The sequence below is a fragment of the Salvia splendens genome, chromosome 9, assembly GCF_004379255.2.
Source record: "Salvia splendens isolate huo1 chromosome 9, SspV2, whole genome shotgun sequence".
In the NCBI taxonomy this organism is placed as follows: Eukaryota; Viridiplantae; Streptophyta; class Magnoliopsida; order Lamiales; family Lamiaceae; genus Salvia; species Salvia splendens.
This window is the reverse complement of record NC_056040.1, coordinates 16,272,854-16,289,841: the sequence shown is the minus strand read 5'-3', so window position 1 is coordinate 16,289,841 and position 16,988 is coordinate 16,272,854. Positions and strand designations below refer to the sequence as shown.

The window sequence follows — 16,988 nt, the reverse complement described above, 5'->3', positions numbered from 1 at the left end:
CACTCTGTGTCCTATATAGACTTGACACATGTTTTTAAAAATGTAAAAAAAAAAATAAAATCAATTCATCAAAAATAGAACTAGTAGAAATGAAATATGAGACGTTTCAAAATGAAAAAGTGGAAAACGTAATAGGGGTGAGGGCAATACGAAATACAATATATAGATATAATAATTTTTTTGGAATTTTTGTTTTCCCGCTGTCGGTGCCAAAAAGAATGTTTTGTATGGAACCATTTTCTCTTCAAGATGATAAACAAGGTTACATTAGGTACTATATATGTTTACAGCTTTTCTGGATTTGATTTTGCATTCAATACAATGTAAGAATCCTATGTATCTAAAATTCCTCCCATCAAATTCATTTCCACTGAGAACCTAAGCAAACTGAAAATCATTATTCCCTTGGAACAAAGCTAAAATCTTGCAAATTGTCCATTGTCCTATTGTCTTAGAGGCACACATCACATTGACATGAAGCACATAATTTCATATTTGTACAAGCTTTATCTAGCTCAGTTTCGATTTTGAGAGCTATTCGAGAGACTCTGCAATGCTGGTCGGTTTCAGCGAAGACGAGGTATTTTAGTTTCAACCTTTCCGTGGCTTCTTTTTTCATGTTTAGAAATAGATCCGCCATGAAAAAATGGTAGTCATTTTAAAAAGTTTGTGATTTTATTCAACTATTTTTAAAATTTATGAAAAATATCAAAACTCATCCAAAATTTATTATTTTGAAAACTTATATATGTTCTTTAATTTATTTTAGTACACACTATATGATCATATACAAAATACAACTCCAAATAACAAATATCTCCACAAAGATATTTGATTGTATGTTCACCAACGTGGTTTTAGTTTGAATCAATTATCATATTGGACATGTTGATTATTAATTCAAAATCCAATCATCCATGTTAAAACAACTCCCACCCTATGGACCAAGAAGGGAACTCATAAAAATGATTATGCTAGTTGATGAAATGACTTTGAATCAATTATTAAGCATAGATAATGTTGGCACCAAAAGTTGTTCCAATTAATGGCACCATTTATTAAATTGCAATCTCGTCAAATCATTATAACAATACCAATGACCAAAAATTGAATTTTATTGTGAGATGTAGTAACTTTAGTTTTGCATACTACATCCCCAATGTCCGCCGATGATGTAAAGCTTCTGTCTTACCAGCAGATCCACGACAGTGAATTGAGTTTCGTGGAATTCAAATATTGGGAGGTCTATCTTGTAGTGCAGACTTCCGCAAAGTTTAGTTCGTGTGTTGGAGCTGGCTGGCCGAAGCGGACGAAGATCAATGCCTTCGGGGAGTACAGCAGCAGTGTTGGTTCCCACGAACTCCCTGACGCCGAGGCAGAGTTCCCGACCCCTCAATCGTCTTCCCGCCGCCGTCGCCCGGTTGGGCAAAAGACCGCGATGCGGATGGCAAGGGGAAGCGCCAGCGGGTCCGGACCCGAGGTCCAATCGGCAGCTCCTTCCCAGATCGATCCCGAGCTCCCCTCACTCGCCCGCATACAACAACATGATTCACTTTTAATCACCATGGATAAGTGGTATGCAACGACTGACCCCTTATATAAGTTTATGCTGAAGGATGTCATCGACAGTATGCGGCGCGATTTGGGGATGCCACCCCTGCCCGACGGGCCTGGCGGCGAGGACGGCGAGGAGTGAGACGGGGGCTGCATTTGTCGAAGCTTTAGGTTGTTTTTTTTAACTATGTATTTTTTTTAATAATTATGTATATTTTTTGTTTTAAATAGAGTGGTTGCATTTTCTCCGTATTCATGTCGAAATTTTAATTCCGTAAATTGTTTAATTTGGTGAATTTGAGAATTTTTATTATTGTGGATGTCCGTAGGGATGTCCGCCATTGTGCAGTGGGATGTCCTTAAGACGTGGCGTGGCAGTGCAGTGGGATGTCCTTATGACGTGGCAGGAGGTGTTTTTGGGAAGTTCGTCGGGATGTCTGTCAGGACATCCATCCCACTGTGGATGCTCTAAACATTAGATCCAAGCAATCTGCGATACATAGGCAAACAAGTCTGCCATGTGGCAGACTAAGGTTGAATGTGCTCCTAACTCTAAGAGTCCTCATTAGTGGTAGGTTGTTATTTTAATTAGGGTTGTCATTTTAGTATAGTCCATCTACTGCATCCCTAAACACTAGATACTTATATACGTGGGTAATAAGATTTTATATCTAAGTTATATTATCTTTAGTTAATATGTTCTTTAATTTGGGATAGAAAATTGGATTTCATGTTCGAGATATGAAAGCACAGCAAATATTTTGTGTACTAAAAAGAAATATGTGAAAATATTGACCCAACAAAGTCCCTTTTAATCATTTCCATAAACATAAATACATCGCACCCCAATGTGGCAAAGTCGCATATTTCATTTTTGAGTGTTTCTTAACATTAATTTTTGGTTAAATTAGTGTTAATTATTGTCATCATCATCAATAATTATAATATCAAAATCTGTCTCTTATGTAACTTTGCGTGAACGTTAATATTGCACGCTAGATATAATGACCATTTTTTTCCGAATTATTGATATTCTCTTAAGACATACATACTCATATAGTCATATAGTGTGTATTTAGACATATTAACTAAAACAAAAAATAAAATAAAAAAAACACAGCTAACATATTTATGCATATAATCGATGGATGGAAGTTCGCTATTTATAAGGGACAAAAAATGCTAAAACGTTTTAAATATGGTTAAAGTGCACACAAAGTAATTAAATAATAGTACGCATTAATAAAAATAAAATAAAAATATTTTTTTGAAATTCAAAGTGGTTTATAACTTTATATTACCTGAGTCATGATCATAGAGACAGTCAAAAGGGAGACAAATTTTCAGAGAATGTTTCTGGTCCATTGTCACGGTTTATCATTTCTCCAACAAATTTCACAATCACTATGTTTCTGATGCACATAAATAAAACCATAATTACATAACATGTTCATATCTATGAAACAAAATTAAAATGTAAAGGTTTATCTTTGGGAATAAAACGTACCGTATTATATTCAGTTTGATTAATTATTGATTTATTTGGAGTATATGATCTTAAATTTCTTTATCCTTTTGCGAGGGGTGGGTGAATAGTGATTTTCCTTGAAAGGTAAATCCAAAATTTTAGAATGTACCCTTTAATTTCTACACTAATTAAAGTCATAAATTAATTGACAGAATCAAATTTAATAATTTCTGTCACACACACAAAAATGTACTGTACTGTAATATTTAATGTGTCTGGAAGAAAAGACAAAAAAGAAAAGGTAAACATAAGGCTGTATAAATGTATATGGGTTGTATGGTTTTGCCAAAGAAGAAAACAATGAAATTAGAATGGAATCTAAATGATTATTTGTTGAAGTTTTGGTACAAAACTATGACCTTTTTAAAAACAAGAAACACACATGTTTTTTACTTTAATTGCAAAAGCGTAAATAAAGATAAAAACTTTTTCTTTTGTTCATCTTGTCTATCGTATAACTCAATAAACTCTTGAATAATTCCATTAAAATTTTGAAATTATATACTTTTTCTATCTTAGATTTCTAAAAGTTATGTTTTGTAATTGGTCAGATTATGAAAGTAACATACACATGTAAGATTATTTGTATTTTCAAAAACAACTTAGGAATTATAATATATTTAAAAATTAATAATGGAGTATTTTTTTTGCAATACTTATGAGTTATGAGAGCTACATATGAGTAAAAGCTGTAAACAGTTAAAAGTATTATTGAAAAGCATGCCTGTACCATTTCATCTTCTTGAAAATAATGAATAATGAATAATGATTAATAATGATAAAAGTTTATTCTCTATATCATAATTTTTTCCTATATGTTGATAATTGTCAGAACTGTACTCCATTCTTTACAAAAACTGAAGTTGCTAAATTAAAGTAATTGCAAACTCACATGATGAACTAATGTAACTTTTTTTAGTGTTTGGTTCCAAGCATATAGTACTACCTATTCGCATTAATTATACACTACAAATACTACATCACATCTTAGTATGAGTAATTTACATGATAACTCGATACTATATAAAACAAGTGTAATTAAAATCGGAAAATAAAGTTTCTATCGTAGTAACAATCCATCATTTTATCCCTAATAACTTGGAGTAGTATATAATGCAACAAATAATAATGTATGCGTTGCATTGAACTAATGTGAAAATAAGACTATTTTAGGGACTAGCTGTGCAAAGAATCTCGAGCCCTCATAAATTGAGTAGCTTCCCAATTTTACCCCTCTGATTAAGTACAGTAAATATTATTCTTAGCAAAACGACCACGCCCGTTTAGCTGCAATCATTTGGTCTATTTTCTCATTATTCTCCATATTAACCCCTTATTTTTATTGTTTTATTTTATGTTCTAAAAGAAATACAGTAGTACTATCATTATGTAAATACGTATTTTGGAATGCCCCAAATATAAATATTTGTCGAATTCGAATTACTCCACCGCATTGTAGGCTACTGACGATATCTAAAATTATTAATCAGTATAAATATTACTAGCAAAAATAAAAAATATGAAGGAGAAGGGAAGGAAACAAATCGGAGTATTTTTTACTCTTTTTTAAAAGAAAGGAAACAAAACTAATCTCCCACCGTGACATGTATGAAAAGATTAATTAACAATTAATCTCGGAATTAGAGACCCCCTCGTGCGGACAGGACTGTCACGCTTATACAACTAAGTAACATTAAACTAATACTTATGCATCACATAAACTTATATTTAATCAAAACCCTCCCACACTATAAGACAAGACCATCATATTATTACAAATTAAATAAACTTAAAAAAACAATCAAATCCTGTTCTCCAAAAAAAATACACCTTACACAATAGCGCTTTGAACCTCTACAAAAGCGTGCTTTTCTCCCTTCCCAAAGTCGCTCTTCACCATTATTAAAATTCCCCCCACCGTGTATATATATAGACACACAGGCTTCTTCAATTCATGTTGCATTGCAAACTCACATTTCCGTAAGAGAGTTCACACTAAAACACAGAAAGAGAGATGGAGTTTTCCGACAAGACGGCGGAGAGCACGGTGGTCGGAAACTACGTGGAAATGGAGGCCGAGGGGAAGCTCTCAACCATGAAATCAAGAATCTCGAAGCTCTTCTGGCACGGCGGCTCCGCCTACGACGCTTGGTTCAGCTGCGCTTCCAACCAGGTTCCTAATTTTCTTCGATGCTATAAAAAAAAGATTAAAATTTTTTTGTTGAGAAAAATGTTGGGGAACAAATTCGAGCAGTCAAGTAATGGGTGTGAGTTTTGCAGGTGGCTCAAGTGCTGCTGACGTTGCCGTATTCATTCTCGCAGCTGGGGATGACGTCAGGGATTTTGTTCCAGCTGTTTTATGGATTGCTTGGGAGCTGGACTGCATATCTCATTAGCATTCTCTATGTTGAGTATAGGACTAGAAAGGAGAGGGAGAAGGTGGTTTTTAGGAACCATGTTATTCAGGTAATAATAATAATAATACAATTATTTTACTAGGAATTTTTAATTTCATGTTTTGCTAATTTGGGTTACTTTTTTGGGGGGGAAAATAGTGGTTTGAAGTTCTTGATGGGCTTCTTGGGAAGCACTGGAGGAATGTGGGCTTGGCATTTAACTGCACCTTCCTCTTATTTGGATCTGTGATTCAACTCATTGCTTGTGCTAGGTACTGTTTGTTTTGAATTTCTGTTGATTTAAAGTTTACTACTATTATATATAGTTGTATGAGAAATTGGTTTGTTTGAAACTGTTGTGCAGCAATATCTACTACATAAATGACAATTTGGACAAGAGGACATGGACATACATCTTTGGGGCATGTTGTGCAACAACTGTTTTCATCCCATCTTTCCACAACTATAGGATTTGGTCATTTCTTGGCCTAATCATGACCACTTACACAGCTTGGTACCTCACCATTGCATCTCTACTTCATGGCCAGGTACCAACTCACTCGCTTCATTTTACTTATTCGGTTACGACGAGTCACTAATGATAATTTGTTTGCGCCGCGTCGTCTATAATATAGGTCGAGGGCGTTACGCACTCGGGTCCAACCAAGATGGTGTTGTATTTCACTGGAGCCACAAACATTCTATACACATTTGGGGGACATGCTGTGACTGTGTAAGACATTTAAATATAAAAATACTACTACTACTACTACTACTACTATTACAAATGCTGTGTCTGGTGGGGGTTAAAAGGTAGATTTGCAGGGAGTTTTGAGATTCTTTAAGCTTTATACAAATTTAAAAGGGACTGAACATTGACAAATATAGACATCCAGACATGGAATCAAGTGAGCAATCACTTTTATTTTTCATAAAACAATTCTTTAAAGTTCAATGTCATGCCTTTTTCATGCTATATTTAGTCGTTTTCAAACACTGCCATTTCCTTAGGCGTGCTAAGGTGAAAAGAAACGCACAACACTTTTGCCCTTTGGAGAGTGTATCTATAAAGCCTCACTTTTGTTCATATAAAGCCCTTATGATAAAATTGATGCAAGTGAAAAAGGTTGAAATATTTGTATTGACTCAATTGTAAAGTCCTAACATAAATGCACACTCTGTCCTAATGAGCTACGAATGACATTACACAATAAAGGGTACAGATTTCTTTTTAGTAAGAGCAATTAATGAAGAGATAACACCGTCTCTAGGTAGCAAGATGTGGGGGGTTGTGTGCTTTAGTATTCAATGCTGTGAATTTATTGGGTTTTTTTCAGACAAATCATAAATGTTGGATGTTTTTTTGGTGTTGGGACAGAGAAATCATGCACGCAATGTGGAAGCCACAGAAATTCAAGGCCATTTATCTCTTAGCAACACTATATGTGTTGACTCTGACCCTCCCCTCTGCATCAGCTGTGTATTGGGCTTTTGGGGATTTGCTGCTGAATCATTCCAATGCTTTCTCTCTCCTCCCAAGATCTCCATTCAAGGACATGGCAGTAATCTTGATGCTAATCCACCAGGCAAAATCTTGAAACCACACCATTAGTAAGGCCATTCATTGAGGCCATCTGTTAACACTAATGTTGTTTTTTTTGTGCAGTTTATAACATTCGGATTTGCTTGCACCCCGCTGTATTTCGTGTGGGAGAAGGCCATAGGGTTGCACGAGTGCAAGAGCTTGTGCAAGAGGGCGATGGCGCGGCTGCCAGTGGTGATCCCGATCTGGTTCTTGGCCATCATCTTCCCGTTCTTCGGCCCCATCAACTCCACCGTCGGATCGCTCCTCGTTAGCTTTACCGTCTACATTATCCCGGCCCTGGCTCACATTTTCACCTTCAGATCAGCCGCAGCACGAGAGGTAACACCCACATTATCCCACAAATTTGAACTTTAATACTTATCGAGCTCGAGATCAAGAGGTTAATTTGAGCCTACATATTTATTGGCCTAATGCAGAATGCGGTGGAGCAGCCTTCGAAGTACTTTGGGAGATGGGTGGGTGCGTATTTGATCAACATATTTGTGGTAGTGTGGGTTCTAATTGTTGGATTTGGGTTTGGTGGATGGGCTAGTATGACTAATTTCATTAACCAAATCGACACATTTGGGCTTTTCACCAAATGCTACCAATGCCTACCTCAGCCGCCTCCAATGCCACCTCTCAGGGCTAACACTACCCATCACCACGCCCTTTGAGTCAATTCAGTAAATGAACGATGAAACAATTTTGTGCCGTTCTCTGAGAAAAAAAAGTGTGTAATTTTAGTGTGGAGAGCTTTCTTTTGGTTGTACCTTTCAAGAAGAGTCCAGAATGTTCAAGCCAAAACTATGGCATTATTGGTGAATTAATCCACTGCCTAAATCGTCTCTAAATGGTTCCCGCGAAATACAAATTCACTGCTCGACTATATTACTGATTAAAACTTCAAACAGACAAAAATGTTCGAGGTTCATAAAATGTTTTGTTATCGAAGAACTCATCAAATATTCGAAAGATTTCTCTCCCGTTAAATGATATCAGATTAATCATTTTATATCAACGTCGCTATTAAAATACTCACGATGCCAAACAAAATTGAATCGATGTTGCTTTTGTAAATTAGCTAAGTTTTGACATAACATCACTAATTCGGATCAATTTGGGACTTACAAATAGGGAAAAAATATATCATTAACATATTCGAGAGAAATATATCATCAAACTATGGTTTCCATCTCCGGTCCTAATCGATTTTGATTCAAGCAAGTTAAAAAACAGGGGAATATAATGAACTGAAAAATGGCCAATAGAAGAAACATTTAAAATAGAGAAACACTCAATTCATTTGATAGATTGCCAACCAACATGTTCACACATGTACGCATGTATACATTTGTGGACAAAAATAGAGATAAACCAACATCACATTCAAAATATTCAAACCCTAAGGAAACATGAGAAATCTGGGGAACAGACAGTAGAGAAAACCAAAAGTGTCTTGCCCACACCAGAAATCTCATTATGCAGTACTATATGAGAAACCCTAGACCACTAGACCAGATCAGAAAACAAAGATAAACATAAACCAAGCTCGGAAACAGCTACTGACGGAGAAGGAAGCAGATCTAACGGTTAGAGTTAGGGCACTCGCGAGAGAAATGCCCTTCCTCACCGCAGTTGTAGCAGCCGCCGCCACCACGGCCTCCACCGCCACCACCACCGTAACGGCCACCTCCGCCACCACCACCACCTCCGGTCGGGCACTCCCTAGCCATGTGACCGTTCTCGCCGCACTTGAAGCAGCCGCTGCCGCCACCGCCACCTCCTCCGTAGCCACCACCGCCACCTCCGTAGCCACCACCGCCACCTCCGTAGCCGCCGCCGCCACCTCCGTAGCCACGATCCCTGCCTCCTCCTCCGTTGTAGCCGCCTCTTCCGCCTCCGTATCCACCGCCACCACCGCCGCCTCCGCCGCGGGTGCTGCCCTGCACAGATGCGCCATCAGGTCCGGTCACGTTGGCCGCCTTGGCACGGCCGTCGCTGCCGTACTCGACGGTGTATTCGACGGCCTCGCCGTCGCCGAGGCTGCGGAATCCGTCGGATTTGATGGAGGATTGGTGAACGAAGAGATCCTCGGTGCCGTCATCGGGAGTGATGAAGCCGAAGCCCTTCTGATCGTTGAACCACTTGACAGATCCCTTCTTCACTTCGCCGTCAGACATTGTTTCCCAAACCCTAATTTCACACTCTCTCACTTAATAAAACCCCTTTCGCTCTCTATACCTTTGTGTTCGTCGGCTATCAGAGGCGTGGCTATTTATATTTTGTTTCAGCACGCCACGTCATCGGACTTGATTTTGTTATTCAACTGCTTGAAAATTACGAAGTGGGGTCCGTGATTTTTTTCCTTTTTTTCTTTTTTTTTTTAATAATTATCTCTACTGGGGAATCGAAGTGACGGGTGGATTTTGTCGTGGAAATCCAACGGCCAATAATATGACCGTTCGATTCTCGATTTGATTGCCATTCATTTATTTCCCCTCCCTTATTTAGAGAAAAAAATCATTAATTATACGCTCTCGGGATAGATTTTAAGCAAATGGATACAAACGAATCACAGTAGAAAAATATGATTATTAGCTATGGACGAAAAATCACAATGGAAAAATATAATTATTATTAGTAGCTTCTAAAGATTCAAGATATTGAGTTTTTTTTTTGCTGGTAGTATTTTTTATTGAATAATTCAGTTTACCTAAACATGTTAAAATGTGGAGTTCTATTTAGTTATACTCTCGGTGTAGGATAATAATAGAAATATAATGATTATGAGTATAACTAACAAATTTAAAATTTTATTATTCGTATAAAGATTCACATATATACGCTAGTATACGAAACATTTTTATTTGATTTATACCATTATTGTTTACACTTCGTATCTTGTGAAAGCATTTGGTTAGAGTGCAAATATCTTATTTCATTTATATCAAGGTTTTTTTCTAGGACAAGATCCACATAATTTTTTATCCAAAATTTGAATTGATTTGTGTTAATATTATTCTTTGATGTTGCAATGTGAATGTAGTTGCTCCAAATATATCTCCGGAAATGATTAAATTGAATATATCTACATTTTAACTGCTACAACTATTATTAAGGGATTTTAGGATATATCATCATTTCATTTCATATTCAAGTCTGTCGTATTATTCCTTTTTTACGGAGTACAGTACTATACAAAACTAAATATTCAAAATTTCAAAATTACATATAAGAAATGTAAAACAAAATGTAAATGATTCTATGACTGACTAATTGAGGAAGGGTGACACACAAAAAATTAAAAATATTAGTAATTAAATGGATTAAAAAGCAGTAGAAATATATGCGTGTTGAAATGGATATAATTGGGCACTGCACAGCCAGCTTTGTAACCAACTATCTTTTTGCAGTATCTGTTTGTGCAGAGTCTTCACGCGCAAAGTTACTGAAAGTGAAACTGTAAATTCAAAACTAGCCAGCTTCTTTATTTTGAAAAAAACCATGAAACAAGTAGGCATCCATATTGGGGCGCCCTATGCGGCCCCGCCACAACAGCATTTCATTCACCCTTCTGGGATGCCCTATAGGCCGCCATATAATCCGTCCTAATTATTTTATTTATTTTAATATTTAAAACACTATAAAAATTAGAAAAAAAAACTTCATTTCATTAAAATTCAAACATTACACTACGAAATAAAAAAAATTACGAATTCTCAATGGCGGTTACGGTCCCAAACTTTTTTCAATCATGTCGTTCAAGAGATGAGCATAGTCTTGTTGGTTGCGCATTGAGGCCTGTCTAGATAGAACCTCATTGAAGCCCATCGGTAATCCTCGAACGTGGGCCGGGCCGCCGTGCTGGAGCTAGATCCACCTTCATCATCGCCCCAATCGGTGACTGAAGCACCCTCGTGTTCGGCTATCATATTATGCAAGATGATGCACGCATACATGACATCGGCGATGGCGTCCTTGTACCAGAACCGCGCCGAACCCTTCACTATTGCCCACCGCGCTTGGAGCACACCAAATGCCCGCTTCACATCCTTCCGCGCAGCCCTTGTATCCACTGATAAATTGGCATCTCCACGCCATCGGGAAATTCTTCCACTCTCAGTGCGTACAATCGATGCTCCCTAGCATTCTAGGAAAGTCGTGTGTCGTCTCGTGCATCTTCATCAGGGCCTGACAATCCTCAGCAGTCGGCTTTCGCAAATAGGTGTTGCTATAAGCCTCCACAACTCCCCTACAAAAATTCTTCAGGCACTCCCGGCCAGTTGTCTCCCCGACGTGAAGGTACTCGTCGAACATGTCTGTCGTGGTGGCGTAGGCCAACTGCTGGAGTGCAACCGTGCACTTCTGCAACGGCGTAAGTCCGGGTCTGCTGATGCCATCTTCCCGATAGTGGAAGTATTCATCACGTGCCTCCAACGTTTGGACAAGGCTGAGAAAAAGATCTCGCCGCATTCTAAAACGGCGGTGAAAAACCGTCGGGGCCCACCGTGGTTGCTCGTCAAAATAGTCTGCGAACAGACGTTGGTGAGCTACGTCGTGCTCGCGGCGGACAAACGTCCGACGTCTAATCGGACGTGGGATCCGCACCGTCTGGGCCTGCTCCACCGCTTCGCGCTCCATTTCGGCCAAGCATTCCGCCGCAACCTCATGAACGCAATCGAAAAGGCCCGAGTAATGCCCTTCGAGGTACTCCAGTCGTCGTCGGGTCTTATTTTTTTCAGTGAGAAAGATTGGGAGTGAAATATTAGTGTGTGGGGGAAGGTGAGAGGTGGGAGAGAATTATAGGTGTAGGAAATGGAAGAGAAATGGAGGTTTAAATAGATAAAAATTTCAAAAAAAAGGAAAACGAGTTTATTCGTCCGCGGTATTGTCCGCGTGACCCGGAGTGGGGCGGACGATACTGCAGACGATGCGTGTTCCGACGCCATCCTTCCGCGGACGATGCATCGGACATCGTCCGCATGGCTAGAATGGCGGACGATAGCCCGCCCGATGCATCGGGCGGACTATCGTCCGCCCCACTGTGGATGCTCTAATATTGGTCATCACACAATTTTTTATGAATCTCACACAATTTTTTATCACAATTTTTATTTAAAAAATAAAACTACATCAATCTTTACTTAAGAAATGGAGTTTATTTTTTTATTTTTCTATTTAGTAATTATACTTTATTTATTAAATTTAATTAAAAAATCATTAAAAAATCTAAACTAGCATTTTATTAAAAGACAAAAAAATACATAATTTAAACATTTTGAACAATTTTAAAAATCAGACTCCTTTTTTTGAACAATTAGAAAACAGATATATTTTTTTCTGGAAAGTGGGAAAATATTTTTTTATTTTAATCAGTTTTATTAATTAAAAACCGATTTTTAAAATAAAAAAAATTCAAATGCACGTTGCCCAATCACGTCCGGCCACGTCACCTGCTCGCTGGCATGGACGTGCTCGATGCATTGAGCAGCGTCGTGCCAGCGGCGCGAGCGCAGCGACAGACAACGTCTTCCGTGCCGCTGGCACGGACTGACGGACGCAGTCCGTCCACCGTTGCAGATGCTCTTATGCTTGGATTTCAGTTATTACATGTTGTATAATTTCACTTAATGACTAGATGACACTTTGTTCTGATTTGTAGTGGCTACTTTGTTGTCATCTTATAATAAAGTGACTTTTGATTTCAATTGTTCTTATGAAATGCAAAAGTGTTCTTTCTATTTGAAAAATGTTTGTGAAAATAATACTCAACCGCTAAACCATTAGAGCATCCGCAGCGGTGGCGGTTGGCGCCACCGCCGTCCGTGCCAGCGGCAAGGCGAAGGACCGCCACCGCTGCAACCGCGCCGCTGGCACGGCGCTGCTCGATGTATCGAGCACGTCCGTGCCAGCGGACGCACACGTGGCAGTCTCCCATTCGCCAACGGCATAGCCGTTGGTTTCAAACATTTTTTTATTTTTTTTTTAAAAAAATCGGATTTTTATTAAAAAAATCGATAAAAAAAAAAAAAAAAAATTTCACTTCCCCAAAAAATTATATCCGTTTATAACCGTTTTTCCCCACTTTTTAATTTTTTTTATTTTTTTTACCCCAAAAATACACACTTTCATCTATAAATACCCCCAATTTCACTCCAAAAAATTCACACTTTCACTACACAATTCTCATCATCAATCTCTCATATCCATTTTCATCTTCCTCTCACACCCTACAACACCACTATGTCCGGTAACGACGACAACCCAAGCGGCTCTCACGGTTGGAACCCCGAATGGTTCGGTTCGCAACCGTTTCATAGTCCGGAAACGGAATATTCGGCCCCTCCTCTCACCCAAGATTCGGGCGTTCCGAGTGGCTACCGGCCATACCCAATCGACGATCAAGGTGCCTCCGACGGGCGCTACGGGTGGACACCGGAGCCTAGGCCTCGCGCCCCTTCCCAAATGCCGAATCCTCCATCTCGCGCCGGTGTCCGCACACCGTACTCACCGGCGGAGATGGAAAGATTGTTCAAGGCGTACTTGGAAATCTCCGAAGATGCGGTGGTTGGAACGAACCAATCCGGCGATCACTTTTGGTGGCGCGTCTCTAGCCGGTACAATGCACACCGGCCGCCGGGAACGATCGAGCGCAACGAGAGTATGGTGCGCAACTGCATCGGCCGAGCCAACGAAGAAATTGGCAAGTTCAACGGCTATTTCATCCAGGAGTCCCGGAATGCCGGGAGCGGCCGAAGCGAGGTCGACATCATCACCGCCTCGCTGAGCACCTACCAATCCATGAACGGTAAGTCGTTCAAATATCTTAGCGTTTGGCAAGAGACGCGGACGCACCCGAAGTATAAGGGAGGCATAACATCCTCCTCTAGCGTCTCCTCCAAACGCTCACGGTCGGCATCCCTATCCGACGCCGGCGAAGAAGTGGCTAGCCAACTCGCCGAAGCTAACTTGGGTAGCCCCGATGCCCAACCAAGCGGTTCCCGACGCCGACCGCAAGGTAGGAAGAAGGCGGCGGCCGAACGACGTCGCGCCGCGACTCCATCTGCCCCTGCTCCCGAACCCGCACCCTATGTTCCACCTCCACCCCCGAACAACTCGTTGTGGGCCCTTTTGGCCCAACTCAATTTGGCCGATAGGTCAACTATGACCCCCACGCAACTTCAAACGCACGAGTCCATGATATTGGGTCTCCAAAAACAATTGGGGTTGGTGCCGCCGGATGCGTAGTCTTCCTCGGGTTATATTAGCCAATAATTATGTAATTTTTAATTTTTAGGAGTTTAATTATGTAATTTTTAATTTTTAGTATTTTAATTATGTAATTTTTAATTTTTAGGATTTTAATTATGTCTTTTTATTTTATTTGTAATTTGTTATTTTTATTGTGGTTTTTTTAATGAATTTTAGTATTATGAAAATGTTTTTGTGTAATTGAATTTTATATTAATTGTGCTCGTCCTTGCGGAAGAGCACAGTTGTGGGTGTTGTGCTCTTGCCAGAGAGCAGGCATGAATAGTACCGCCCGGGCCCACAACCGTGCCGCTGGCAAGAGCACGGTTGTGGATGCTCTTAGGCCACCCGCAACGCGTCACGCGGGTGGCCCGTATTCCGTCACTAAGGGACGGGACGGCGGCGTGACGTGTTGCAGCGCCCCGTCTCGTCCCCAGCCCGTTCCGCGTTCCGTCCCGCCGTGACGAATGGCGAGACGTCTCGCCACGCGCCGAGGCGACGTGGCGCGCTCCGGCGCCATGCTTGACGCCCACTCGCCGGCCCGCGAGTGGGCATCGTCAGGCTGACGCAATAAATCATTTTTAAAAAATATTAAATTTAAATAAAAAATATTAAAAATGAAAAACGGTAATATTATCGTTATATTTCCGTTTTTTCATTTTATTTATTTATTTTACTCTATAAATACTCATAATTCATCCTCATTTCACACACAACTACACATCTATTTTCATCTAACCTCCCATCACAAAATGTCTGGCGACGGGAACTCTGGCGGTGGCGGCTTCGGCGGGTTCGACATCAATGCGTTCGGCGACTGGGGGCATGTACAATGTCCTCGGTGGTGGTTCCGGTTCGTCGACGCCGGGCGAACCCTAATAAGAAAGAAATTTAGAATGTATTTAAGGTTAATAAATGAAAAAAAAAACAAAAAAAAAGGTAGTAATCCGTTGTATAGGTATATTTTGAGTGGTGTGTAAATTTTGAAGTCAAATAATTATTTTGTGTTTTTTAAATAATAAATAAAATGTCAAAATTTTCATCTAAATGGACTGGGGAGAGGGACAACCATCTCCTATTCTCATTCTTTTGTGACCTTTTGGGGGTGGATCGACAGGCTTACAACACGTCTCTCCCCAATTTCATCCCTCGAAATACGATATTACACTAATTATATAATATTTTATTAATCAAAATTCAATAATATATAGTCAAATTGTTATTATTGCTATTATTTTAATGGGGACTACATAATATTGGCATATCTTGATATTTTAAATTAGTAGTATAATTTAAGCTATAGAACATTGTATTATCATTGGTTTTAAACTTCAACCATTGATTATAGATTTTTACTCAAAGTGTTAATATTAATACATTAGTGATTCCATTTAGTATAATTTTCTAATTAACTATTGATTTAGTTATCGTAATATAATAACTAATATTAGTAGTTGAGTTAAAAACTCAAATTATAGTATTAGATTGTGAGACTATAATATGAAAACCTTTATTTTGATCAATATAATATATTAATAAAATATATTTAAGTATTTGAAGAATAGGATGATTATATAAATACTCCTACAAAATAATACTAGTTTGTGAAATTAACTGATAAATTATTTTGGATTTATTTTATTAATTTATCGTGTTACCGATCATCATTAACGTCTTCTTAGTGGTGCTTGAAATAGGAATTAATTAAAATTGTTATTTGTATGATTATCATAAATAGAAATGATACATCGGTGTATAGAAATGATACTCCCTCCGTCCAGATTAAGAGTCATTTTTGCCATAAAAGTCCGTCCAAGTTTAAGAGTCACATTTAGAATTTTCCATATTTGGTCATACAATTACCCCATTCTTCACCAAAATTACATAAAAATGTCATTATCTACATTAAAATAACCCAAAATAAAAATCAAACATTTAATTAACCCCAACCCCCAACCCACCTAACCTTACCCTCATTTGACTTTCATCTCTCTCTCTCCCTCTCCACCTTCCCGACTGTGTTTCTTCGATCTGGAACGAAACCTAATTGTCGCCTCTGATTAATCGCCTCTCTAAACCCGTCGTTACTCCATCACCGTTGCCTTCTCATGGCCGATGAATGGGTTACAACGCCGGAGTTTTAATCGTTGCCATCTTTCGAGGCACCACCAGAAACCTTAATCGTCCCTGAAACACCACCGGAGGTCCTTGACCGGTGGGAAAGCGAACGAGCGGTCGGTTGGTACCACCGATCGGGAAATCGACGACCGTTTGGTGGCGTTGATGGGTCTGAAACACCTCCACCATCTGAGGTCGTCCAAGAATTTGAATTTCTTCCACTGGCTGGGGTCTTCGACGGATCTGAAACCCAACCACCGTCCCACCCCTTTGCGGACTCTGAAGCTCAACCACCGCCTTCATCAAAGGTGGAGTACACCGAGAATGAGAAAGCAATGTTGTTGATCTTGTTGCCTAGCATGAAAGATTTCCTTTAATCTGTGAGTATTTTTCTGAGGTAAGCTACCCCCCGTATAGGGTTTGGAGGCTGTTTCTATGGAATTGATTGAGGAATATTGCTGCCTTGGCTATGTTGGAGGTTCTGATTTTGTGTGATGATTTGGAGGCTCTGATTTTGTGTGATTGGTCCTCTGTGATGAAATTTTTCTGAGAG

At 39.3% G+C, this 16,988-nt stretch overlaps 2 protein-coding genes across 2 annotated transcripts; one reads left to right on the top strand and one right to left on the bottom strand.

The window, feature by feature from the left end:
- Nucleotides 1-5,024: 5,024 nt before the first annotated feature.
- Nucleotides 5,025-7,893, top strand: LOC121749825 (auxin transporter-like protein 5). Its single transcript, XM_042144478.1, has 8 exons — nucleotides 5,025-5,255; nucleotides 5,363-5,548; nucleotides 5,638-5,750; nucleotides 5,843-6,026; nucleotides 6,114-6,211; nucleotides 6,857-7,064; nucleotides 7,145-7,402; nucleotides 7,501-7,893. The coding sequence occupies exons 1-8, from the start codon at nucleotides 5,097-5,099 to the stop codon at nucleotides 7,738-7,740; spliced, it is 1,446 nt and encodes a 481-aa protein (XP_042000412.1). The 5' UTR covers nucleotides 5,025-5,096; the 3' UTR covers nucleotides 7,741-7,893.
- Nucleotides 7,894-8,342: 449 nt separating this feature from the next.
- On the bottom strand, nucleotides 8,343-9,318 carry LOC121749006 (glycine-rich protein 2-like). Its single transcript, XM_042143614.1, has one exon. The coding sequence runs from the start codon at nucleotides 9,244-9,246 to the stop codon at nucleotides 8,650-8,652; it is 597 nt and encodes a 198-aa protein (XP_041999548.1). The 5' UTR covers nucleotides 9,247-9,318; the 3' UTR covers nucleotides 8,343-8,649.
- Between the last annotated feature and the right edge of the window lie 7,670 nt (nucleotides 9,319-16,988).

Coding starts and splice junctions, on each gene's coding strand:
- LOC121749825 (XM_042144478.1), top strand. CDS start 5,097: ATGGAGTTTTCCGACAAGACGGCGGAGAGCACGGTGGTCGGAAACTAC. Junction 5,549..5,637: donor TTAGGAACCATGTTATTCAG/GTAATAATAATA, acceptor GGGGGAAAATAG/TGGTTTGAAGTTCTTGATGG. Junction 5,751..5,842: donor CAACTCATTGCTTGTGCTAG/GTACTGTTTGTT, acceptor ACTGTTGTGCAG/CAATATCTACTACATAAATG.
- LOC121749006 (XM_042143614.1), bottom strand. CDS start 9,246: ATGTCTGACGGCGAAGTGAAGAAGGGATCTGTCAAGTGGTTCAACGAT.